Genomic DNA, 26887 nt, shown 5'->3' with positions numbered 1-26887 from the left:
ATCGAGAATAAAAGAGTGCAGGGCTTAGTTCCCTAAGCAGTGTCCTGGTCAGAGCCTCCCCATCTCTCCTCATTGTATTCTGTGGCTCCTTCCTGTGTTGCTGAGGGTGGCATGAAGGGTGGATGAAGGCAAGAGACTAGGTGGGCAGGGTTTCCTTTTTCTCTCATAGAGGCCTTAGGGGAAAACAAAATTAAAGATCTGTCAGAAAAGAAATCACTTAAAATTTTTTTTTCCAAAAGCATAGAAGAGGGAATGTAAAAGGTTCAAATGAGCTGATTTGCTAGAATTAGAAATTTTAAAACAATACTTCTTTTGGTTAAAACACTGCAAGGTCATTATATAAAGTTCAAGCTGTGATATAAAGAAGAAAGAAACCCCAGATCCCACCAATGCAGAAGCATTTGGTGAACATCATTTCTGGTATCTCTCTGCTTTTTCTTACAGACTAGACGAGAAAGAGGTGAAAAGAAACAAAAATAAACTAAATGCATTACTTGAAGTGGAAAGTATGTGAAGTGGGAAGTATGTCGTGAGAGTACAGTACGGGAGATTGGGGTGAGGGAGAGACACTGCCAGATAGAAACTTGAGAAAAGGGACAGATCAGCCTTTCCAGGGAGGGGAGGGAAGGAAGGACAGAGACAGGCAGACATTGTTTCTAATCAGGCCAGCTGCTCTGGTCATCCCCTGGGCTGCAGGCTTATGAGGGTTTTATTTTCGGCCATTGCATTTTGTGATTGGTCAGAAAAATGTGTACTTACTTTGTGTACGATACTCTGCTAGTTGTGGGAGAAGGCGCTTTGTAGATGTTAAACCTACTTTTTAATCTTTAAACTTGAGCTCTGGGGATCACCCACTGGGGAGCAAAAGAACTCCCATGTGTCCTTTCACGTTCACCAGTTACTTACATTTTGCTCATTTGCTGTATCATTTTCTCTCCATATGTACATATTTGCATGTTGCATTTTTCCAAAACATTTGAGAGTAAATTGGAGACTATGCCTCCTATATCTCTTAAATCCTTCATTGTATGTTTTCCAAGAATAAGGACATTCTCTTGTATAAACAGTATAATAATTGGGAAACTTAATATTGATTTATTAATATTACTCTTATTCATGGTTTGTATTCATATTTCATTAAATATCCAAATAAGGCCTTTATAGTTATTCCCCCCACCCCATCCAATCAAGGATTAAGTGCTATCTTTAGTTGTCGTATCTCTTTCATCTCTAATCTGGAGCATTTTCTTGGTTTTTCTTTGTCTTCCATGACTTTGTTATTTTAAAAACAGCTTTCTTGAGGTATAATTTATAAACCATAAAATCCACCCATTGTAAGTGTACAATTCAACAATTTTTAATAAATTTAGAGTTGTGCAACTATCACCATAACCTCTGATTTAGAGTCTTTCCCTCCAAAATGATCCCTCCTGCCTGCCTACAGTCAGTTCCTACCCAGCCCTAGGGAGCCAGTGATCAGCTTTCTGCCTCTACAATTTTTGCATTTGAGTCTTTTCATTGAACATAATATTTTTGAGGTTCATTCATATTGTACTATGTATCAATGGTTTATTTTTTATTGCTGAATAGTATTTAGATATCCCTCATTTTGTTAATCCACCCACTAGCTGGACATTTAGGTTGTTTCTACTTTTTGACTATCATAAATAATGCTATGAACATTTGTATATAACTCAGTGAGCAGACATATGTTTTCATAACCCTTAAGTAGATTCCTAAGTGTGGAATTGTTAGGGTCAAATTGTTGTCAAACGTAAGTTCCTGTGCCCAATGCACAGTGAGGCCAAACAAACCAAAATAAGTTTGGATCAGAAAAAGGTTTATTGTAGGATCAAGGAAGGAGGATGGGGCAGCTCATGCTCAAACGACCTAAACTCCCTACTGGGTTTCAGGGGAGAGTTTTTAAGGGGAAGGTGAGGGAGTAGGCAGGTGTGTGACCTTCCTCTGATTGGTTAGTGGTGGAGTAACAAGGTGATGTTTTGGGAATCTCAATCGTCAGCCTCTAGTTCCAACTAGTCTGGGGTCCAGGGCTTGTGCTCAGCCTGAATTTACCATCCTCCACTTGGTGTGAGCCTTAGTTCCAGTAGAAGAACTCAGAGATATGTATCAAGTTGTTATGCACATCCCCCTCCAAAAGGAAGCAGGCCCAGGCTCCATGCCTTACCATTGTTTTCTTTCTGAATTCCCTCATTCCCCTAATTAGTAACTGTTTGAATCTGCTCTTTGAAACTCTTGGAAGGCCTAGAAGGCTGAAACTTTTTTCCTATAAACAAGAAATGGGGCACACAGAAAGGCCTTTGTACTTGGGAACTCACAGGTTCCTGCTGAGTTTCACTATGATAAGTTTATATATCACTTTTTAAGAAACTGCCAATTTTTTCCCCAAAGTAGCTACCGTTTTACATTAACCACAAGCCACATATTGAGGGTTTCAAGTTCTCCATATGCTTGTTGACACTTAGTATTGTCAGCCTTTTTCATTATGGTCGTTGCAGTGGTATGTAGTAGTACCTCCTTTAATGTTAATTTGCATTTCCCTGCTGACTAATCCTGTTGAGTAACTTCTTATGTATGTGTTAGTCATTTGTATATCTACTGGAATGTTTGTTTGCTCATTTTGTAATTGGGTTTTTGACTTATAAGAGCTCTTTATATAATCTGGATACAAGTCCTCTAATGGATGATATATGATTTACAAGTATTTTTCCCAGTCTGTGCCTTTTTATTAATGGTAGCATTTGAAGTGCAAAAGTTTGAAATTTTGAAGTCCAGTTTATCAGTGTTTTTCTTTTGTGGCTTGTGCTTCTGTTGTCATCTGTAAGAATTCTGCCCAATACAAAGTCATGAAGATTTTGTCTGGAGTCTTTTTTTTTTTTCCTCATGGAGTTTTATAAGTTTTGGTTCTCATATTAGGTCTGAGATTTCTTTTGAGTTAATTAAAAATATTTGTTTGTTTGTTTTTGAGGGAGGTTGTAATTAGGTTTATTTATTTTTTTAATAGAGGTACTGGGGATTGAACCCAGGACCTTGTGCATTCCAAGCACACACTCTACCACTGAGCTATATGCTGCCTCCTGAGTTAATTTTTGAGTATGCTATGAGGTCAGAGTCTAAATACATCCTATCCCACCACCATTGATTGACATGACTTTCCCCATTTGACTATCTTGGTACTTCGGTAGAAGAAAATCAAATGACCATAAATTTATGTAAGGGCTTATTCGTGGGCTCAATTATTTTCTGTTGACCTGTATGCTTATTTTACATCGGAAGCACATTTTTTCTCCTGATAGTCTCATAATGTGTATGTTGGTACATTTGATGCTTTCTCAGAGGTCATTCAGCTCCTGTTGTTTTTTTTTTTTTTTCTGTTCCTCAGAGTGGTTAGTTTCAGTTGTCTTGTCTTCAAGTTCTCTGAAGTTCTCTTGCTTGCTGAAATCTGCTGTTGAACGCCTCTAAGTCAGCTTTTCATTTCAGTTATTGTACTTTTCAACTGCAGAGTTTCTGCTTGATTTCTCTTTCTATTTCTATTTCTTTATTGGCATTCTCATTTTGTTCAGACATTGTTTTCCTGATTTCCTTTAGTTTTTTCCCTATGATTTCCTTTAGCTTGTTGAACACATTTAAGACAGTTCATATATAACATATTTGACTCATAATTCCAATGTCTGGGCTTCCCCAGGGATGGTTTTTTGTCAGATTCTTTTTTCTCCCCTGTGACTGGGCCATACTAGCTTGTTTCTTTGTGTGTTCAGTGATTGTTTTTTGGTCAAGTACTGGAAGTTGAGTTACATTTGGTAATGTTGGAAATCTAATTCTCCCACTTCTCAGAGATTGCTGATTTTTGCTTGTTGGGGGTTGGATCTGTCTATCTATCTGTGACTTTTCCAACCTGTTTTTGCAAAGCACATTCCATATTGTGTGGTCACTGAAGTTTTAGTTCCATTGTCTCTGCAGTCACCCGGTGACCTGACGAAGATTTCCTTAAATGTCTGGCTCGCAGAAGAGATGAACTGTCTCTTTAAATCCCAACTCACCTGGGAAACTGCTTGAACCTGTCAGGGTCAAAACAGTGGTCAGCCTCTGTGCTTGATCCTCAGTGATCAAAACCCTTGATCAAAACACACAACCTTGATTTTTGGAGGACAGGCCCTTTTGCCTACCCTGACACCAGCTAGCCACACTGGAATACACGCTGCCAGTCTCTGTGGCTGCCTGCCACAGAGTTGTAGGCTGGGGGATGTTAGCTACTATGCTAAATGTGGAAATGGATGGAAATTTACCTACTTCTTCAGGAAACTCCCCCTGGAAGCTACATGTTCCCCTAGACTCCAGAGTTCCAAAATAGTTGCTTCAGACAGTTCCTGCCAGCTCAGTAGTTGTTTTGTTGGAGGGATGGATTCTTTAGAACTTCCTGTTCCATCATAGTGACATCACTCAACTTTTATGGTAAACACATATTTTTAATGTACCTTTGCAATTTCTGACTTTTTAAAACTGCATTTGAGATTTTTTTTAAGTGTTTACTCGAAAGGTTACAATATGTAAATTTATCAATCTACTTCAAATTAATACTGACTTAATTCTGGTAAAATATGGGAACTTTGGTCCAATATAGCTCCATTTTTATCCCGCTTTCTTTGTGCTGTTGTTGTTTCATACCTGATGTTATTATTAGCCCAGCTACAAAGTATTAGAACTTCTGCTTTATGCAGTCATGTTTTTTGACATATCAAGAAAAGAAAGAGAACTATATTTATGCAGTATTGTAGATTTAGCTACATATTTACCATTTGAGTTCTTACTTCTTGTGGATTTGAATTACCATCTGGTGTTTTCTTTCACCCTGAAGGACATCCTGAGCTCGTGTGGGCAACAGTAGCAGCCTTAGTTATGAATGCCATTGACTCCTACTGTTCTTATCTCATAGTTAGCAGTTTTTCATTAATAAACACTCTGCAATTTGTTAATGTTTGATCCAGTTTCAGAGCCCTGAAATGTTTGTTTTTGACAGTTTAGTCCAATTTTATAGTTGTTTTTGAAGAGAGTATTTTCTGAACTCTTTACTCTGTCATAGCTGGAAGCCTACCCCTCCACCTTGATTTTTTTTTGCAAAATGTGGACAATTTTTTTCAACTTTTAAAAATAATTGTGTTAAAATACACATAAAACATACGAAAACATTCTTCAATGTATAGTTCAGTGGTGTTGAATACATTCATAATTTTATGTGCCTTATCACCATTATCCATCTCCATAACTTTTTGTCTTGCAAAACTGAAACTCTATACCCATTACAAAATTACTCCGTGTTATCACCTCCCCAACCCCTAGTAACCGCCTTTCTACTTTGTCTCTATAATTTTGATCAAACACCTCACGTAAGTAAAATTGTACAATATTTGTGGTTTTGTGACTGGCTTATTTCACTTAGGATAACTGTTACCGAGTCCAAACTCGTTCTGCTCACCACACGACAGGCCAGTAAATTGGGAGACAAGGTGTTGGGGCAAGGAATAGTGACTTTATTTGGAAAGCTGGCAGACCGAGAGGATGGCAGACAAATGTCTTGGAGAACCATCCTTCCCCAGTCAGAATACAGGCTCCTTTCATACAAAAAATGGGGGGGTGGGGGTGTGGTTGGTTATTGCAAACTTCTCGGTGTAGGAATTCTTTGTTCCTGCAGCTGTCCACGTGGGCCAGGTCATGGTGCTCCTGCAAAGCCTCCAACAAAAATGTTATTCTGTATTCTGCAACTTTTTGTCTTTATGTGAGTGCATAGCTAGCAAGACTAAGCCTAGAAAACAGGGCACAGTGGTTAAAGCTAAAGGAACAGATTTAATATAGAGTCAGATTTGTTCTTTTCTATTACATAACATCTCAAGTTTCATCTGTGTTGTAGCATGTGACAGGATTTCCTTCCTTTTTAAGGCTGAGTAATATTCCATTGTGTGTACATACCACGTTTTGTTTATCCATTCATCTTTTGAGGGGCATTTGGGATGAGTCCACTTTTTGGCTATTGTGAGTAATGATGCCATGAATGTGGATTACAGATTATCTCCCTGAGACCCTGTTTTCCATTCTTTTTGGTATATCACCAGAAGTAGAATTTCTGGATCATGTGATAATTCTATTTTTAAATTTTTGAGGACCCACCATGCTGTTTTCGATAGTGGCTGTACCATTTTACAGTTCTATCAATAGTGTACACGGGTTCCAATTTCTCCACATCGTCACCAACACTACTTGTTTTCTGTTTTTTTGATAGTAGCCATCCTAATGTGTATGATGTGGTATCTCAGTCTGGTTTTGATTTGCATTTCCCTAATGTAAGTAATGTTGACCTGTAGGGTGAGGCTGCCTACCTCTCTAACTGCACTTCTGATCAGAATCAGCAGCTGGACCTCAGATCATAGATCCCTGATACTTGGGGGGCCAGTTCCTTTTTACCTACCTTTGTGTAAGCTGCTCTAGGAACACTTGCACAGCTGCATGCCTGGTGGCTGAGGGTAGGGAGTGGCTAGGGGTAGCTACTATGATGCTGAGAGCTGAAATTGAAATTAACCACAAGTTGCCGTCCAAATCTTTCCCCTGGAAGTTGCAAGCCCTTGGGAGGCTCCAGAGTTCCAAAAAGTTACATCAGACAGTGCAATTTTTGTCCAGGTGGGGAGACAGATGCCTGGTGCTTCCTACTGTGCCGTCTTCTCAGAATCCTCTCTGGAGATGCCCCTTTGTACTGTCCTGAACTATGTCCTGTGAATTATAGAAATTGGGCTTAGAGCCAGGACAGGGACATACTTCTCTTAAGCTGATGGGGCTCAGGGGAGAACAAAAGCTAGGGGTTGGGCAAGGAGTCATTGAGCTTTTTTCTTGCCTGGGCCCTCCTGCCCCCTGGGATATCTTATTTTTCCCAGAAAGTGGCCTGAGGCTTGGCCCTTCACAACACCATTGTCTCTGTGGAGCCTTTCTAGCTCCTGATACCTCCCTTTTGCCCATTGGGCCCTGTCTAGGGTGGGCAGACATTGAAGATTAGAGTAAAGTAGCACTTGCCTCTTAGCCCTGCCTTATAACTATTGGGGACCCTCTGTGGAGGGTGTGAAGGGGCGCCAAGTGGAGGTCATGGCTTCAGGATAAGTGTTGGCCCTGTACGTTCTGCCTGAGGTTTTCATGAATCCTTCCAGCCACCTTTGTGCAGACAGGGGTCCTGGCCTGAGGTGTGTTTGGAGCTTGGGTAAGAGTGGTAGAATTCTGAGTTCATGTCTTGGTCAGGGAGCTTTCAGGAAACTATTGCCTTGCCAAGGAGAGGAGAGGTTATTTGCCCCAGAAAGTAATATACCAGCCATCCCACCAGTAATGGGGAGAAATTGCATATATAATTCTGAAAGAAAGAAACTGTACAGATTAGGTCTCTTGCCTCTAGGATAGAATTTCTGTGACTGAAAGCCAAATGTACTTTTATTGTTACCTCTGTCTTTCTGCAGATAATGCCTTGAACACCTCTGTAACCAGATGCCTTTGCCTTTCTCTTTTGGCAGAGGAATGTGACAGCATCTGGAGTCATCCCTCAGATTTCTCTGATCATGGGCCCATGTGCTGGTGGGGCTGTCTACTCCCCGGCCCTAACAGACTTCACGTTCATGGTCAAGGTAAGAAAGAAGGACCTGGTTCTCCTGACCTTTGAGTGTTGTGCAGTACCTCACCTGTAATAACAATAATTCCTGACCCAGATCTGGCTTGTTATCTGTACTCTCTTTGGCTTTCATTGTGGTGATGATAAGGTCTTGATGGAGAGAATGTTTGCATGCAGTCTGTAGCTCGGGGTGGGGCAGGGCAGGGAGTGGTGCTCAGTGGGAGAATGTGCTTGTGTACTTCACTAGTGGTTGATTTTACTTGTTGATCTGAATTGCAAATGAGTTTCAGGTAATCAGAGGATTCTATTCTCTGCCCAGACAGATGATTGTTTACTACTGAATCCTATTCAAAAAGTTTCTCATGGAAAGTTTTTCTGTAATCTGCTTTATTGGGAAGTTATTTCTTATTCCCATCTTTATTTCTTCGCTGTTTGCCATTTTATTACATTTTGCCTATGATGGTGATGATAAATCTGATCTCCAACTTTACTATGAGAGGTACATATCTTTATTACATGATGTAGATGGAATGACATTTTAAAAATTATTTTTAAATGAAGCCTGTTTTAAATTATACATGGGTAATCACCCTTAACCTGATTAAAAAAAAAATCAGGAGGAGGATATAGCTTAAGTTGTGGGGTGCATGCTCAGCATACATGAGGTGCTGGGTTCAATCCCCGGTACCGGCTCCAAAAATAAATAAACCTAATTACTTCCCCCCTCAAAAAAAAAAAAAAAGCTGAAAAAAAAAATTTTTAAAAATCAGTCTTTTAAAAAAATTTTTTAAAAATATTGATTTATCATCATATTATTTAATTATTTTATTTTGGCAGGGGATGGGGAGGTAATCAGATGTTTATTTTTCAAGGAGTTACTGGGGGTTGAACCCAGGATCTCATGCATGCTAAGCATGTGCTCGACCACTTGAGCTACACCCACCCCCAGAAAAATCAATGTTTTCCTCTTAAAATATTTTTAGCAATAATGAGCAATAAGTGTCAAGACAGATTAGGGGGCTAAAAGGAGAGAGAGTCATCCAATATCAAAATGGTGTACATAGAAGTATAAAGAGGAAACATTTTTCTCAAGGGTAGTTTGGCAGAAGGAACTAAAATTTAGCAAAATGCTTACCCCTTGACTCAACTATTCTATTCTTAGTGACAGATTGAAAGCAACCTAAATGTTCAATGTTCAGTTTAGGATGGACTTTAAAAATAAAGGTGACCACATCTCTTAACTTCCTGCACAAAGCAGAATTCCTTGAACTTTTGCCCACTAAATCTGTATATGCCATACCCACCTGGTGCTACCCCAGTTGTCTTCCTGCCTGGTAAGAACGGAGGTGTGGGATCAATTCCTCTGGCTAAGGCCATCCTTTCTTCCTCTCCCTACAGACGTGCTGGAATTTATTCTAAACTATTTTTTCTTATTTTAAAAACATTTTCCCAGTCTTATTGAGAAATAATTGACATGTAACATGATGTAAGTTTAAAGGGTATATGTTGTTTGATACTCACATTTTGCACAATGGTTAACCCCAGTAGCATTAGTTAGCTAATAACACCTCCATCACCTCACATAATTACCATCTCTTTTTTGTGGTGAGAACATTTAAGATCTGCTCACTTAGCAGTTTTCAAGTATATAATACAATATTGTTAACTGTAATCACCATACTATACTTTAGATCCCCAGAACTTATTCATCTTATAACTGGAAGTTTATATCTTTTAACCAACATCTCTCTATTTTCCCCTTGCCTGCCCCATCCCGCCCCCACCCCAGTCCTTGGTGATTACCATTCTTTTTCTATGAGTTCAACTTTTTTAGATTCCACATATAAGTGAGATTGTACAGTATTTGTCTCTTTCTGTCTGACTTATCTTCCTTAGCACATGTTAAGTGAAATGCCCTGCAGGTCCATTCATGTCACACGTGGCAGCATTTCCTTCTTTCTCATGGCTAAATAATATTCCTCTGTGTGTGTCTGTGTGTATGTCTATATTACATTTTCTTTATCACTGTGGATATCCAGTGGATAATCCTGTGTGTATATGTGTGTGTCACATTTTCTTTATCTCCTCATCCATTGATGGACACTTAGGTTGTTTTCATATCTTGGCTATTGTGAGTAATGCAGTGAACATGGGAGTGCAGATACCGCTTTGAGGTCCTGATTTTATTTCCCTTGTATATATACCCAGAAGTGGAATCCCACTGGATGGTAGTTCTATTTTTAATTTTTTGAGGAACCTGTATACTGTTTTCCACAGTGGCTGTATCAATTTACATTCCTACCAACGGTGCACAAGTGTTCCCTTTTCTCCACATCCTCACTAACACTTGTTTCTTTTTGATAACAGCCATTCTGACAGGTGTGAGGCTAAAAACCTCACTGTGGTTCTGATTTGCATTTCCCTGATGATGAGTGATGTTGAGCATCTTTTCATGTACCATGTGTGTGTTTTCTTTGGAACTATGTCTATTGAGATCCCCTGCCTGCTTTTTAATCAGATTTTTTTTGATACTGAGTTGTGTGAGTTCTCTATGTATTTTGGATATTAACCCCTTATCAGATTCAGGATTTGCAGATATTTTCTCCCATTCAGTAAGTTGCCTTTTCATTTTATTGATTGTTTCTTTTGCTGTGCCGAAGCTTTTTAGTTTGATGTAGCTCCACTTATTAATTTTTCCTTTATTTCTTGTACTTTTGGTGTCATCCATAAAATTATTGCCAAGACCAGTGTCAGGGAGTGTTTCCCATATGTTTGTTTCTAGAAGTTTACAGTTTCAGGTCTTTAAGTCTTTAATCCATTTTGAGTTAATTTCTGTGAGTAGTATAAGATATGGGTCCAATTTCATTTTTCTGCATGCAGTTATCTAGTTTTCCCACTGCCATATATCAAAGAGATTATCTTTTCCCCATTGAGTGTTCTTGGCTCCTTTGTCAAATGAGTTGATTGTATACGTGAGAGTTTGTTTCTGGGCTCTTGACTCTGTTCTGTTGGTCTGTGTTTCTCTTTTTATGCCATGACATATTTTTTTTAAGTATCATTTTTATTATGGATAAAACAATAGGCAAATATCATTTTAGGTCTGTTGTACAAATGTAATTTACTCATCAGTTTATTCATCCAAATACAGTCAGTACTAGAAAACCATAGATCTCCTTAAGGAGAAAAAAAGGATTCAGGAATGAAGGCAGGCTGAGAGTGTGTGTGTGTGCGCGCGTGCGTGCATGTGCATGTGTGTGAGACAGGGGATACGAGCACAGAACACATAATTCTTTTACAGAACTCTCCAATCTAGTAAGTCATTCCTCCTCCCACAGAATGGAAAGAGACACTATATTGTTTCTTTATGTAAGAAAATACCAGGAATGTGGGAATGTGTTTCACCCTACAAATAGTCATAGTTAACATATATTGAGCCCTTACTATAAATCAAACACTGTTCTGTAATGTGTTCAGGTATCTTGCCCAACTTTTGTTTTTCCTTTGTTTTATAAAGGGGAGGTTTATTTATTTATTTATATTTGGAGGAAGTACTGGAGATTGAACCCAGGACCTTATATATGCTAAACATGTTCTCTACCACTTGAGCTGGACTCTCCCCCCTTGCCCAACTTTTAAATCCCTCACTATGATTCTGTATTCCCCTCTGTAATCTACTCACAGCATGCCATATTGTTTTGGTCACTGTAGCCTTGTAGTAGTGTTTGAGATAAGACAGTGTGGTGCCTCCAGTGTTATTCTTTTTTCTCAGTATTGCTTTGGTTCTTCTGGGTCTTTCATGGTTCCATACAGATTTTAGATTTTTTCCCCCTACCTCTGTCAAAAATGCCATTGGAGTTTTGGTAGGAGTTGCATTGAATCTATAGATGGCTTTGGGTAGTATGGACATTTTAACAATATTTTTATCTATGAACTTGGGGTCTTTTCCCAGTTACCTGTGTCTTCTTCAGTGTCTTTCATCCAAGTCCTGTAGTTGTCAGAGTACAGATATTTCACCTCCTTGGTTAAATTTATACCTAAGTATTTTATTATGTTTGATGCTGTTGTGAGTGGGCTGGGGCTTTAAATTTATTTTGTAATTTTGTATATAGTGTATAGAAATGCAACTGATTTCTATATGTTGACTTTTTGTATGCTTGCTCTTTTAATTCTCTGTTTTCTTCATAATTCCATCTTACACTTGAAGAACTTTAATATATGCATATTGGCCCCACCTTCTCTTTCTTGTCTTCTGCAGCTAATCATTAAGCCTTAACTGTTCTACATCTTAAATACTCTGTGTGTTTAATGAGAGTGCAAAAAAAAATGCTAACAGATTCTTTTTTGAAAGACTAGACAAGGTAAGTATGAAGTTCATATTAGGGGAGAAACTGCTATGTAAGAATAGACATTTCATGAAGGAAGTGCAACGAGGAATTAGCCCTGCCAGATGAGAAAATTTGTTATAAAGCTAAAATAACTAAAACTATTTGTTCACTTTGTAAATAAGTAGACCAGGGGAATAGAACAGAATTGAGAAGTAGATCTAAATATACTTAGATAATTAATTTATGATGAAAAGAATATTGTTCTATTTAGGGTCAATGATAACATCACTTTCTTGTATCTAAGATACCAGTGATTATTGTACACTAAATCCAGTTGGCATTTCTCAGTCCTTATCTTACTTGACCTTCTAGCAACATTTGACCTATGTTAATCACTTCTTTTTCTTTGAAACATGAGGGTACTATATTCTCTTGGTTTTCTTCTGGCAATTCTCTCATTCCTCTAGTGAGCATATCCTATCTTAAGACATTAAACATCCATCTCTGTATATGTTGACAACTCTCAAACCTGTTTCTTTAGGATGGAACAGTCTCCTGAACACCAGGATTAAACGTTCAGTTCCCTATCAACATTTCCACTTGGACTTTTTTTTTAATTGAAGTACTGTCAGTTACAATGAGTCCATTTCTGGTGTACAGCACAATGACCCAGTCATGCATATACATACATATATTCATTTTCATATTTCCAGTTGGACATGAATGGGTTTCTCTGACTTAATAGATTTTATCTCTAATGAGCCCCTCTCAAGCCCCTCTCAAAGTGCTCCTTATAACCTTCCCCATCTCAATCAATGGCAAGACCAGCCGTCCAGTGGCTCAGGTCAAAGACACTGACACTATTTTGACTCATGTTTTTCTGTTCTGTTCCAAGTTTAATCAGTCAGAAATCATGTTGCTCTACTTTAGGATATAATCTAAAATATAATCAAATTGCTGCCTACTTCTTATTGCTTACGCTGCTATTACTCCCAAGTACCCCACCTGTATTATTGCAGGGTCCTTCTAACTGGTCTTTCTGCACCTGTCTCTGCCTGCTTTCCCAGTTAAACATTTTAAACATTTAAAATTTAATATAATGCATACTCAGGGAAGAACATAAAATATGTAAAGTTTAGTGGTTATTATAATGTACAAATGCATGTAAATAACACCCAGATCAAGAAATGGCCCTCCTGGAGCCCTGCCACCATTACCCTTCCTTCCTAATCACTGTTGTGTCCATCCATCCTGCCTAGAATTATTTATTATCTCAACTTTTATGGTAGCTTTAAAATTTGCTTTGCTTTATAGTTTAAAATTTTAACTATGCCTCAATAAACAGTGTGGTTAATGTTAATGACCTTTAATGTTAAGTGAAATCATATAATATGCATTTTGTGTGTGTGCATGGCTATGACTCATGTTTTTAAGATTTATCCTTGTTCTTTTGTAAATGTAGTTCATTTTAATAGCTGTGTAGTAAATTATTTTAATATCCTCATCCTTTCTACAGATACTTGTGTTGACAGATATTTGTGTTTCAAGATTTTGACATTGCAAATGATGCTGTTATAAGCATTCTTACACATGTATCTGGGTGCATATATGTTGGAGTTTCTCAAGGTGGGGCAATGTTAAGTCATAGGATATACATATCCTTAGCTTTTCTAGCTAATGCCTGTTTACTGAAGAAGTTGCAGCAATTTACATTTCTGCTAGTAGTATGTGAAAATTTCACTTGTTCTCCATCCTTGCCAGCATTTTTATTAACATAATTTAATTATGCCAGTTTGCATGTGGTGTGATCTCTCATTGTTTAATATTACATTTCCATGCCTTTTCATGTTTCTTTTGTGGCATGCCTGTTCATCTTTTTTGCCCATTTTAAATTGAGGTTTTTGTTTTTTTCTTACTAATTTTTAGGAGTTTTTGTGTATTCTGGATATAAGTTCTATATCAACCATATATGTCGCACCTGTCTTCTCCCATTCTGTGACTTGCATTTTTTCCTCTCAATACTATCCTTTGAGCAGAGTTTTAAAAAAATCTTTTTATTTTGAAATTTCAAATTTATAGAATTATTTTTTGGGGGGCAGTAGGTAATTAGATTTATTTATTTACTTATTTTTAGAGGAGGTACTGGGGATTGAACCCAGGACCTTGTACATGCTAGGCATGCATTCTATCACTTGAGCTATACCCTCCCCCCTTAGAATTCTTAACTGAGAGTGGGTTATATATATCATGTCCCTTTACCCCTTTAATACTTCAGTATATAATTCTTAAGAACTAGGATGTTTTCTTACATAACCAGTTTTTAAATTCCAGTTTAACACTGTTACAGTGTTTTTACAAAAATTGTACAATATACATAGGAAATGGTTAAAATGGTAAATTTTAAGTTATAGTTCTGTGGCCTTAGGTGCATTCACATTTTTGTGCAGCCATCACCACCATCCATCTTCAGAACTTTTTCATCTACCCTAGTTGAGGCTCTGTACTCATTAAACACTAGTTTTCCATTCCCTACTCCCGGCCCCTTTCAGTCTCAATGAATTTGTGGGCTCATACAATATTTGTCCATTTGTGACTGACTTATTTTAGTTAGCATAGTGTCTTTAAGTTTCATCCATATGATAGCATGCCAAATTGCCTTCCTTTTTAAGGCTAGCTAATACTCCTTTGTATGTAATTCTACATTTTGTTTATCCATGCATATGCCAATGAACACTTGAGTTGTTTCCACCTTTTGGCTATTGTGACTTAACGCTGTAATAAACATTGGTGTTACACATACCTGTTTGAATCCCTGTTTTCTGTTCTTTTGAGCATACACCTTAGAGTAGAGTTTCTGGATAATATGGTAATTCTGTTTTAGTTTTTGAGGAAACATCATACTATTTTCCACAGTGACTGCACCATTTTACATTTCCACCAGCAGTACATAAGGGTTCTAATTTCTCTACATCCACACCAGGACTTGTTTATGTTTTGATAATAGCTATCTTAGTGCATGTGAAGTGGTATCTCGTTGTGGTTTTCATTTATATTTCCCAAATGATTAGTGGTGGTGAGCCTCTTTTCATATTATTTGCTATTGATTTTTTTTTTTTTTGAGACATGTCTATACAGATCTTCTGTCCATTTTTTGATTGAATATTTTTGTTGTTACTGAGTTGTAAGAGTTCTTCATATATTCTGATATTAACCATTTAAACCACTTAACAGATATATATGATTTGAAAATATTTTCTCCCATTCTGTGGGCTGCCTTTTCCTTCTGTTAGTGTTTTTTGTTTTGCACAGATTTTAATTTTGATGAAGTCTAGTTTATCGACTTTTGTTGTCTCAGCTTTTATTGTCATACCCAAGAAATCTTGCCAGATCCAGTGGCACAGGACTTTTCCCCTCAGTGTCACAAGACTTTTACCCTAAGTTTTCTTTTAAGTTTTAGTTTTAGCTTGCTCTTATGTTTAGACCTTTGATCCATTTTGAGTTAATTTTGTATTTGATATAACCTAAGTCCCAACTTCATGTTTCTGCATGTGGATATCCAGTTTTCCAAGCACCATTTGTTGAAAAGACAGTTCTTTCCCCACTGAATGTTCTAGGTGTCATTGTTGAAAACCATTTGACCAGCAATGGGAGGGTTTACTGCTGGGTTCTCTGTTCTGTTCCATCGGTCTATATATCTGTCTTTATGCCAGTATCAGACTTTTAATTTCTGTAGCTTTGTAGTAGGTGTTGAAATCAGGAGTGTGAGACCTCCACTTTGTTTTTTTTCAAAAATTGTTTTGGCTGTACAGTTTCTTGAGATTCCACATCAATTTTAGGATGGATTTTTCTATTTCTGCAAAAAAGTGTCATGGGGATTTTGATGGGGTGAAATTGAATCTGTATATTGCTTCTGGTAGTTTGACATCTTAATAGTATTGAGTCATTCAATCCATGAATAGGGGTGTCTTTCCATTTATTTATGTCTTCTTTAATTTCTTTCAGCAATGTTTTATAATTTTTATTGTGCAAGTTTCTTTGCCTTTTTGGCTAAGTTATTCCTAAGTACTTTATTCTTTTAGAAGCTAGTGTAAATGAAATTGTTTTTGTAACTTCCTTTTCAGATTGTTCATTCTTAGTGTACATAAATAAAAACTGATTTTGGTATGTTAATTTTATATCTTGCAACTTAATTTGTTTGTTTTAGCTTGGGTGTGTGTGTAATCTTCAGGGTTTTCTACATATAAAATCCATGTCATCTGCAAACAGTTTACTTCTTCCTTTCTGAAATGGATACCTTTTTCTTTTTCTTGACTAATTGCTTTAGCTAGGATTTCCAGTATTGTGTTGACTAGAAGTGGAGAAAACGGGCATCCTTGCCTTGTAGCTCATCTTAGAGGAAAAGCTTCCAGTCTTTCACCACTGACTATAATGTTAGCTGTAGGTTTTTCATTTATGGCCTTAATCATGTTAAAGTAGTTTCTTCCTAGTTTTCTGAGTCTTTTTATAATGAAGTGGTGTTGAATTTTGTCACATGCTTTTTCTGCATTAATTGAGATGACCATGTAATTTTTCCCCCTTTGTTCTTTTAATGTGGCATATTACATTAATATTTGTGTACTGAAGCATTCTTGCATTTAAGGAAAAATATTCCTCTTGGTTTTTCCTTTTAAAATGCTAGGCCTGCTAGTATTTTGTTGAGTATTTTTGCATCAGTATTTATATGAGATATTGATCTGTAGTTCTCTGGCCTCGGTATTAAGGTAATGCTGGGTCTCATAGAATGATTTAGGAGGTATTCCCTCCTCTTCAGTTTTTGTACTGGACACAACCTAAAAGACCATCAGCAGGTGACAGTTAAATAAATTGGGATACATATTTTACTATACCGATGTGGAATGATCTTCAAGACGTTTTAGAAGTGTGTGTAGGACACTGTGCTGGAGTGAAAATAAGAGGGGAAAAAATATATATGAATGCTCATATTTGCATGGATGACTTTGTGAGGGGAGAGAAACTGACAGTGGTTGCCTTTGGGGGAGGGAAATTGGAGGCCTGGAAATAAGGGCTGGCATGTAGACTTACTTTCTATTGTATGCCCCTATTCTGTTTAAAATTTTTACAATATGTTTTTATTATCTTTACGTTAGAAGCTTAAAATTAAAAGCCTCTCATCCTCTCAAAACACCAAAGCATTGATTTATCGTTGTCTCCAAATGGCTTCACTTAAAGCAGCTGGTTAATTTTAGGCAAGCTTCATACCATTACAGTGCCCTAGTGTCCTCATCTATACATGGGGTGATAACAGTACCTCAGCTTTAATGACGCAATCCCATTCAGTGCTTAGAAAAATTCTTGGTCCACAGCAGGCTTTGAATAAGGACCACCTGTTAGGTGAAATGTTAGTCACGCCTCAGGTCATATCGCTGAGAAAGAACCAGGCAGCAAAGATTTTTTTAATAGACAGTGAGGCAGGGAAAACTTGGGTCTTGAGTTTGGGTAGGCTTCTGTGAGCTGCGTCTAACCTGGTTTCCCACCACATCACTACCTTCTCCGCATTTGTTATCTTGGCTCTGTGAACTCTGAGGCTCCGTTGAGTTCTGGTGCTCTGAGGTCGAACCTTCTGGAATTCTCTGGTTTCAGGACACCTCCTACTTGTTCATCACTGGCCCTGATGTTGTGAAGTCTGTCACCAATGAGGACGTTACTCAGGAGGAGCTCGGTGGTGCCAAGACCCACACCACCATGTCAGGTGAGAGGCCTAGGGCTCACCTTACTGTTGTCAGACACTGAGAAGAGGCATTGCCAGAGATGAAGCTGACAGCATGTTAAAAATGTCACTTAACTGACAGAATTTGAGAACATGGTAGTATGGTGTATTGACTACAGATATAGTAATAAAGGTGGATTTATATCTCAAACTCGTTCAATAACAGGTTACTATTAATGCTTTGGTAGTCTTTGAAATTTCTGAGCTAATTAGAATGATGGTTTTAAGAATTATGATTTATATATGTAAAGTTGAACTTTAAAAAAAAGTTGCATTTTATTGTGACTTTCTTTTACTCCAAAGTTGGGGTATGTCTTAGAGTAGATGGCATTTTACCAACCACCATTAGTCAGGTACAGTTGTGACGTGTAGGCCCACGTGTTCACAAACCTGGTCATAGCTTTTCATCTCTATGAGGTTTGTGTCACACATGCTGAGTTCAGCATGTGTAAAAATTATTCTGTGCTTTGACATCAACACAGAAAGATCCTGTTTATACAGAGAGGCATGGAATTGGGAGCAGGGTCTGAATCTGATGTTAGTGAAGATACTTATTGTTGGAATCATGATTGGAATTCCATATTTTCTTGGAAAAAGATCACAAGTTGTGAAAGGATTGCCTACCACACGGCAAGCAGCGTAACTGAAGACAGAAGGAATTGCCTCTTTGACAGATTTCAAAGCAGCGAGAGGCTGGTGTGACATTTGTGCACCACGTTGTACTGTGGTTAAGGCATTGGGCCATCATTTAATTATCAGCGTTTCTTTCTTAGTGCACATCTAATCGAGGTCTTAACATCAGTGAAGTCTTACATTTGATGAGATACGGTTTTTTTTAAGACAAAGTCAGAGCTCTCGATCCCCTGCCCACAGAATTTGGTCCTCTCCCATCGTGGGTTGGGGTCAACCTTGACACACTCCTTCCCCTCACCCGCCAGCTCTGTTCAGCGCTCCCTCCAGCACAGCTTGTCATGACGCTCTCATCTCAGGGCGGAATTGGCAGCAGCTTTTTTTTTCTTTTCTTACTGGAGTATAGAATAATGTTGAGTCTTGATGGCATCTTAGATTTGATGAAATATGCTTTTTTTTTCCCCTGATTTCAATCATATTACATGTTTGTGGGAAACAATTTAGAAAATACAGGAGTAAAAATCACTAGGAGTTCTAGCTCTCACAGATAGTCACCAACACATTTTGTTTATCTGCAGCCTTTTCATGCAGATGGCTGTGCGTATGCATACATATACTCAAAGGCAGGGGCATAATATGCTTTTGTGGCCTGTTTTCACTTGACAACTTAGAAGTAATGAACCACTGTTCGTCGTAATGTTACATTTTCTGCACCGTAATTTTAGTTTTATAGGCAGCATTTGGCGTTCTTTCTGAATCAGAGGCTCTTTGATGGGCCATGTCTGATGTACTTAGCTCTGTATCCCCAGAGCAAGACCCGAAAGATGCTCTATGTACATACCTAAATATTTATTTTTTGGTAACAGCTTTATTGAGATACATAATTCACATACTATATACGTGAAATACCCATTTAAAGTATACAAGTCAGTGGTTTTAATATATTCAGTGTTATTTAATTATCACTACCATCACCTTTAAAACATTTTCATCACTCCAAAAAGAAATCCTATACCCTTTAATATTTGCTCCCTATTTTGCCCCCAAATACTCTAGCTCTAGGCTGTCACTAATCTACTTTGTTTCAGTGGATTTGTCTTCTGGATATATATGGAATGGACATAAATGGACACATACAATATGTGGTCTTTTGCAACAGGTTTCTTTTACTTAGCATAATATTTTTAAGGTTACGGTATGTTTTCCTGTTGCAGCAAGAATCAGTACATCGTTCCTTTTTACTGCTCGATAATACTTCAGTGTATGGATATACCTCATTTTGTTTATTGATAATTTAATAAGCGTTTGAATTGTTTCCACTTTTTGGGTGTCATGAATATGCTGCTATAAACATTCATGTACAAGTTTTTGTCTGGGCATGTGTTTCCGTGTCCCTTGAGTATATACCTCGGAGTAGAATTTCTGGGTCAAATGATAACTATTTGAGGAACTGCCATGCTGTCCTCCAAAGTCTCTACCAATTTATAAATATTTCTTTTTTTATATTTTTAATTGAAGTATAGTCAGTTTATAATATTGTGTCAATTTCTTGTGTACAGCACTTCAGTCATAGGAACATACATATGTTCATTTTCACCATAAGTTACTATAAGCTATTGGATGTAGTTCCCTGTGCTATACAGTAGGAAGTTGTTGTTTATCTATTTTATGTATATTAGTATCTGCAAATCTAGAACTCCCAGTTTATCCCTTGCCACCCCCTTTCCCGCCTGTGACCATAAGTTTGTTTTATGTCTGTGAGTCTAGATATTTCTTGAAAGAATTTCTGTCATGTTGAACATGCTTTTTATTTATCCAGCAAATACTCATTGAGTACCTATGAGTCAAGTATTGTTCTACTTGCTAGGAGTACATTTGTGAAGAAAAGGTCTCTGCCTGCATGAGACTTGTATTCTAGCGGAGAAGATAGACAATAAACCGTGTAACTGAGGACATTATATAGTATGTTAAGGTAATCGGTGCTGTGGAAAAAGAACAGGGTAAAAGGGCTGGGATTATGGCAGTTCTAAGTAGGGTGGTGAGGGCGGGCCTCACTGTGAGGGTACCTGTTTAGCAGCTTTGCAGGTGTGAACTGCAGGGCCGCGTAGGAGAGGGAGTGGGCTCTGCAGAGGCCCTGAGGAAGGGGAGCAGCCCTGCCCGGTGCAGGGAGGGTGGCTCAGTAGCGACATGAGTGATCTGACTTGAAAAGCTCCCTTTGGCTGTTGTGTGCAGAAGAGACTCTGGGCGCAGCGGTAGAAGCAGCGAGTCTGGAGGGTGAACCTGAGAGGGTTTCTGGCCGCACTTTCATGTCCGTGGCCTTGTTTAGCTGCTCCGTGGTTTCCGAGTGTTCCTGAGGAAGGATGGCTTGAGTCCTCTCTGGGGCCACGTGGTTCCCTTCCCTCCTTCCCTTCCACTGTTGCTGACGGTGACCATGACACATGCCGGCATTGTTCTCCTTTTTATTGTCTAGCTTTATTGAGAGAGAATGGACACCAACCAGGCATTGCTCTTGACGCGGGGCTGCAGTGGTGAGGCGGGCCTGGTCTCCACCCTGTTGGAGCGGACATTCTCGGGGAGATGTCAGGCAGTAAACAGGGAAGTCGGTGCTGCAGGGAAACATGTGACAGGAACTTCCACATGGCCCAGGGGTGGGAAGTGGGGGGAAGGTTGTGTTCTGGAGGGGACCAGGGAAAGCCTCTCTGAGTAGGTGACATTAGGGCAAATATGTGAGCAAAGCCGGGAGTGACCCTTGCAGAGGTCTGGGTACAGAGCAGAGGGAACAGGCTTCGTGAGCTGAGGATCAGCCTGAAGGTGGGTGGTGTGGCCTCCTGTCCTCAGCGGAGGGTGGGGACGACAGGGCTGTCAGCGCAGACTGCTGCAGATGTCCCTGAAAGTGCAGGTGGGCAGGAAGCTGCGTCTCTGGGCTGACAGGTGCCCTGGCCCACTGTAGCCTCTCTGTCTTCTCAGGTGTGGCCCACAGAGCTTTTGAAAATGACATTGACGCCTTGTGCAATCTCCGGGAGTTCTTCAACTACCTGCCTCTCAGCAGTCAGGACCCGGCTCCCATCCGTGAGTGCCATGATCCCAGGTGAGTAGCAGGCGGAGCTCCTTCCTCTGCTTTTGCAGGTTGGCTGGTCCTTCTCTGGCCCATCTGCCCTGTGGGTGCCTTGGAGTAGACTGTGGAGTGGAATCAGGTGTAGGCATGGTGGGTGGCATGTCTGGCATAGGATCCCAGAGAGATTTTAATTTTATTTACTTTTTTCTTCTCTGTAATAACTGATAAGTAGCTTGGGAGTAGAAAGTGGCCAAAAAAATTATTTCTAAGAGTTTTGATTTGTCCAGAATTGAGATAGATTTTTTTTTTTTTGCCTTTACATGAAAGAAATCAACATGAAATGGTGCAGAGAGGGTGCCCTTTAGGACATGCACGCCTGCTTGTGACCAGAATCCGGGGCAGTCCTCCAAAGGGTGTGTTGCTGGCCACCTGATGGAGACCTTCTCTCCTTCTTGCTGTTCAGGCCTCTGGCTGATGTCGGGGGCACCAGACAGTAAACCAGAAGCCCAGCTGGGGAACCATTGCTCCAGACCTCTGGCTGCTTTCTTCTCCATTTTGTTGCCTCTCTGATTTTGAAGCACTCATTTGGCCTGGGATGAAGCCGTTTTCCGACGGTGTCCTGTTGGGTGGACCTGGACTCCTAACTGTGGGGCTGGGTCTGTGCCAGGGATGCTCTGAAGAGTTCTGTCCCCAGGGCCCCTCGCTCTCTGCCTCTGCCTCACTTCTCGGGATACAGCCAGTATAGTCGTGAAAGGGGGGATGGTCACCAGGCCCAGAAGCAGGGGGCACAGTCTCCTATTCCGAGCACCTGTATTATTTGAGGTTCTTGAAAGGTTTAGGACATCATTTGAAGGTGTTATGGCCCAGGGACCCAGACCCAGACATGTCTGAAAAGCCTGCTTTGGCCTGGCTATACCGCCTCTCCACTCAATCCCAGGAAGCAATATGCATATGTATAAATAGCAAATGAAAAGTAAGGGAGGACTTTGTTATCGGGCAGGACTGTGCCCAGTACCCCGGTGCAGAGCTCTCTGGGAAGCTGGGTTTGATGGGGCAATGTCTTGTTCTCTGCAGTGTCCTTTAGTGCCCCACACAGTAGGGGGTATTTGGAGAGGAAAATGAAGGAATCACATTCAGAGGAATAAGCTCTTTTTTTCCCCTCTCTAAATGATCTGGGTTAGTATCAAGCTCAGGTTCATTTTGATATGGGGGTAACAAATGATTGTATCTTTGGGGACCGCTTCGCAAGCCCAGCAGGGACAGAATCAGTCCAGCCTCCATGATGTGTCTCCCCCATTTCCTCTCCCTCCCCCACCCACAGAAGGCAGCCGCCTCTTCCATGTTGATTATATCTGCTTCTTTTTCTATCTAAAGTGACCGTCTGGTTCCTGAGCTTGATACAATTGTCCCTTTGGAATCTACCAAAGCCTACGACATGGTGGACATCATACACTCTGTAAGTGCCACACCTGTCTGTCTTGTCTGTGTTAGCTCAGCCATGTCCTTGGTCACTGGGCTTTGACTTGGTGAGGAAGTGCTGGACCCACAGGCCTTAACATTGGGCAGCACAGGCTGAGCATGGGGTGGGCACAGGACCAGGGGCCGCTAAGTAGTGTGTTCCGGGAAGAGCTGGTGACCGTGGCCACCCTGCTGGCCCGGATGGACTTAAGGGAGGAGGAGCCAGTTGGCCCAGCAGAGCTGAGAGGTCTTGAGAAGGGGCCATGTCTCCAGAGGTTGGAGTTGAGGCCGGGATGACTCTTAATGTACCTCTGGAGCCTCATGCTCAGAGGGCACCGGGCACTGTGTCTCTTCAGAGGAAGGAGAGTGCACAAGGTATCCCATGACAGGGTTGACGGGTGTATGTGTAGGTCTCGGGAGGACAGGAGCCATGTGCACCTTTTTCTTGGTGTAGCACAAGAGGAAAATGTTGGGGCAAACTGGGGACATCAGTCAGTGGCCGTTGTCTCCCTCACACTTCCATATGCACACGGTGCTCTCAGCTGTCCTTGCTTAACTGGACCCAGATGGCTCTGTGGGCACAGCCCCTCCCGGAGCCCCGGCTCTCCCAGTGTCCCGTTCCTTCCCCTGTACTGTAGGAGCCAGCGTGAGCCGGCAGCCACAGCTGGACTTGCTCCTCCTCGTTGCTGGGATCTGTAGCCTATTGAGCACCATTTGGTCACCCTTCTACCGGCATGCCTGTCTCTGACCCTCGCCTTCCATACTCTGTCCACCCGCACAGTTGTCCCTGTCCCTCTCTCGTTCCCTCTGCTCCTGGACTCTCCAGTCCTCAGTGCCCAATGCTGTTTTAATGATTGAGTTTATGGTGTGCTTTCACATCTGGTAGAGAGTTCCTCTTGATTATTCTTTTTTTTGAGTTTTCTTGCCCAGACTTCTTTATTTTTCCATTTGAACTTTAGAAATTAGTTTGTCTTGTTTTAGGGTGGAAGAAGGGGTGGAAGTAGGGAATCCTTCTGCTATTTTTATTGGGATCCTGATAAAGTTATGCACTAACTGGGAAAATTGACATTCTTATGAATCTGAAAGAATCTAGAAACATAGTTTGTATATTTATTTCTTAAAGTGTGCTTCCCCCACCTTGATTGTTTTAAATATTTCTTTATATAGGTGTCTATGTTTCTTGTTTATTCCCAAATATTCTTTTTTATTGTAAATGGGGTCTTTTCTATCTTTGAACTGGGTTTTTAGGTATTTATGAAAGCTTTGATTCTGTTTATCAATTTTATATACTGTTACCTTTTAAGTTCTCTTGTTATTTATAGTAGTTTTTCACCATTAATTCTTTTGGGTTTTTCAAGTATACTAGTATATTGTCTATATAAATAGTTTTATCTTTTTCTTTCCAGTTATCATCATTTCTTTCTCTTGTCCAGGGGCACTGTCTGTACCTCCATATTTTATCAAAGGCAATAAATAAAGGTTACGATAATGGGCATCTTTGTCTTTTTCTTAACTTTAGAGAGACTGACTGCCATTAGTGTTCCCTAATTTTATATAATTTTTTCATGTTAAGAGAGCCATCACTTTTTGTTGTTGTCTGCTTGTTTTTTTAAAGTCAGGGATAGGTATTGAATATTGTTAAATGCCCTTTCAGCATTTATAGAGATGATCATATGATTTTTCTTAGATCTGTTTATAAATATACCTTGCTACTTGTTATATTTTATGAATATTTTGTTTTGAATTTTTTGCATCAATATTATATGATATTAGCTGTCTTTTGAGGGGGAGGGGTGGTATTTTCAAATTAGGTTTTGATGTCAGTGTTCTTACATTATGTGTTAGTTTGCTAAGACTGGCATAACAGAACACCACACACTGAATTGCTTAAACAAAAATTAACTTTCTCATGGTTCCGGAGGCTAGAAGTCCAAGATTGAGGTGCCAGCAGGGTTGGTGTCTGGTGAGGCCTCTTCCTGGTTTGCAGATGGCTGCCTTTGCTGTGTCCTGATGTGACCTTTTTTCTCTGTGCACAAGGAAAGAGAGATCTTGTTGTCTCTTCCTCTTAGAAGGATACCAGTCCTTTTAGATTACAGCCCCAACCGTATGACCTTATTTACTTTATCTGCTTAAAGGCCCTGTCTCCAAATATAATCACATTGGGGGTTAGGCTTCAGTCTATGAATTTTGGGGGGGGGTAGAGCTTACATAGTTCAGTTCATAAAGTGCCATAGTAAGAATATGCAAATTTTCTCTTTTTCTGTGCTCTGGAACAACTGACATAATGTTGGGGGTGGAAAACAGAAATACCGTTGGGTATCTGCTCTTTAGAGATGTAGAAATTCTCATGTGAAATTGTGACGGCCTAGTGCTGTTTTTGTAAGGGAAGAGTGGCTTTTTGGTAATTTCCTCTGTTCTTTAATGTTAATGTCTCTAAACTTTATCTTTGCTGGGGTCAGTTTTGGTAAAGTATATATATTTTGTTCTATGAATTACCTATTTCTTCCAGGTTTTTAATGTACCTGCATAGGGTTATGCAGGGTTATATAGTCTGAGATTAGCAAAATCTATTCCAGTGGTTTTCTTCTCTAATATTTTTTGTTTTATGTTTCCTTAGTTACCTAGTAGTTGAAACACTTTACTGATGTATTTTAGAGAGTCTGCTTTTTGGTTTCACTTTTTTAAAGCTATATATTTCTGCTTTTACGTTGATCAATTCCTTTTCTGCTTTCTTTCAGTTAATCATCATTTTCCCCCCTCTCAAACTTTTGAGCTAGAAATTTAAGAAATGTGTTTTCTTTCATTTTTGAGATCATATTTAAGTCTATTGTGGAGAACATAGCCAAACAGTTGCATCTAAAATATTATTTAATATTTTACTGGAGATATTAGCAATGCAGTTAGACAAGAAGAAGATCAGTTAGAGGCAAAAAGCCTTGGAAAAGTTTACTTGTGCTTATAGATGACATAATATGCTAAAAATGCTAGAGAATGTGTGGTAAGACTGAAACAATAAATGGAACGGATATAAAATTAGCAGAAATAATCATCATATGCACAAACAGTAACTAATTGTGTTAGTATAAAAATTCCTCTTACACAGCAATAAAGATAAAATATTTAGTAGTAAATCTATAGGGCAAGTTTTAAAACTTCTGAAAAACATGAAAATAAACTTTGAATAAATGCAGAGATACCCCTTATTCCTGGCTACTGGGTTAACATAAAAATATCAAAAGAAAAGCTGTGGTCATAATCTATATTTAAGCATGCTATAGTGAAAGCAGTGTGGTCTTGGCATGTAAATAGATCGGTGGAATAGAACAGAAAAGTCAGAAGTTGATTCAGTACATACAGAATTCGGGTATATACAATAAAGGTATTACCTCAGATTTCAGGGGCAAAGATTAGCTTTTTAGGAAGTGGTGCTGGACAACTGAATAGCCAGTTAGGAAAATATAAAATTATATTTCTACTTTATACCATATACAAAAATAAACTACAAATAAGCTAGAGAACTAAATATAATAAGTGAATCCATGTAAGTACTAGAAGAAATTGTAGGTAAATTTCTCTAACCTTAGGAGGTTTCAAAATCCAGTTTCAGTTTAAAAATTGATAAATTTGACTATGTAAACACTTAAAAATTCCACTCTGCATAGCAAAAAAGACAAAGTTAAAAGACAACCAAAAACTGAGAGAAAATATTTGCAATATATATTGCAACTTAAGGACCAATATCCTTAATGTGTAAAGAACTTTTTAAAAAATTGAGGGACTAAAGACTAAAATTGACAGAAAAGCAGGCGAAAAACATTGTTATTTATAATTGCAAAATATTCTGGACAATCTGAATGTAAGTGTCAAAATAATGTAAACACGTAGGAGATGGTTGAGTAAACTTTGGTGCAGCCATACAATAGAGTACTATGCAGGAGGGAAAAAGAGTGAGGAGGAGCTCTATGAACTGACATGGGAGTGATTCCCAGGGTTTATTA

General features: G+C 39.2%; 1 protein-coding gene and 1 non-coding gene across 3 annotated transcripts in view; one reads left to right on the top strand and one right to left on the bottom strand.

Moving 5' to 3' along the window:
• PCCB (propionyl-CoA carboxylase subunit beta) overlaps window positions 1–26887 on the top strand; it is a 52618-nt gene that overhangs the window by 8403 nt on the left and 17328 nt on the right. For both annotated transcript variants that reach the window (XM_045511196.2, XM_010947703.3), the window contains 4 exons: window positions 7560–7670; window positions 17620–17728; window positions 21344–21464; window positions 22806–22887. In XM_045511196.2, coding sequence (XP_045367152.1) covers window positions 7560–7670; window positions 17620–17728; window positions 21344–21464; window positions 22806–22887 — 423 coding nt within the window. The remainder of the gene's footprint in view (window positions 1–7559; window positions 7671–17619; window positions 17729–21343; window positions 21465–22805; window positions 22888–26887) is intronic.
• Window positions 3020–3096, bottom strand: TRNAS-GGA (transfer RNA serine (anticodon GGA)). Its single transcript has one exon. It is a non-coding gene; the product is annotated as a tRNA-Ser (tRNA).

The sequence above is a fragment of the Camelus bactrianus genome, chromosome 1, assembly GCF_048773025.1.
Source record: "Camelus bactrianus isolate YW-2024 breed Bactrian camel chromosome 1, ASM4877302v1, whole genome shotgun sequence".
Classification (NCBI taxonomy): domain Eukaryota; kingdom Metazoa; phylum Chordata; class Mammalia; order Artiodactyla; family Camelidae; genus Camelus; species Camelus bactrianus.
Note: the sequence above shows the minus strand (reverse complement) of the source record. Positions and strands in the feature narration are given on the sequence as shown.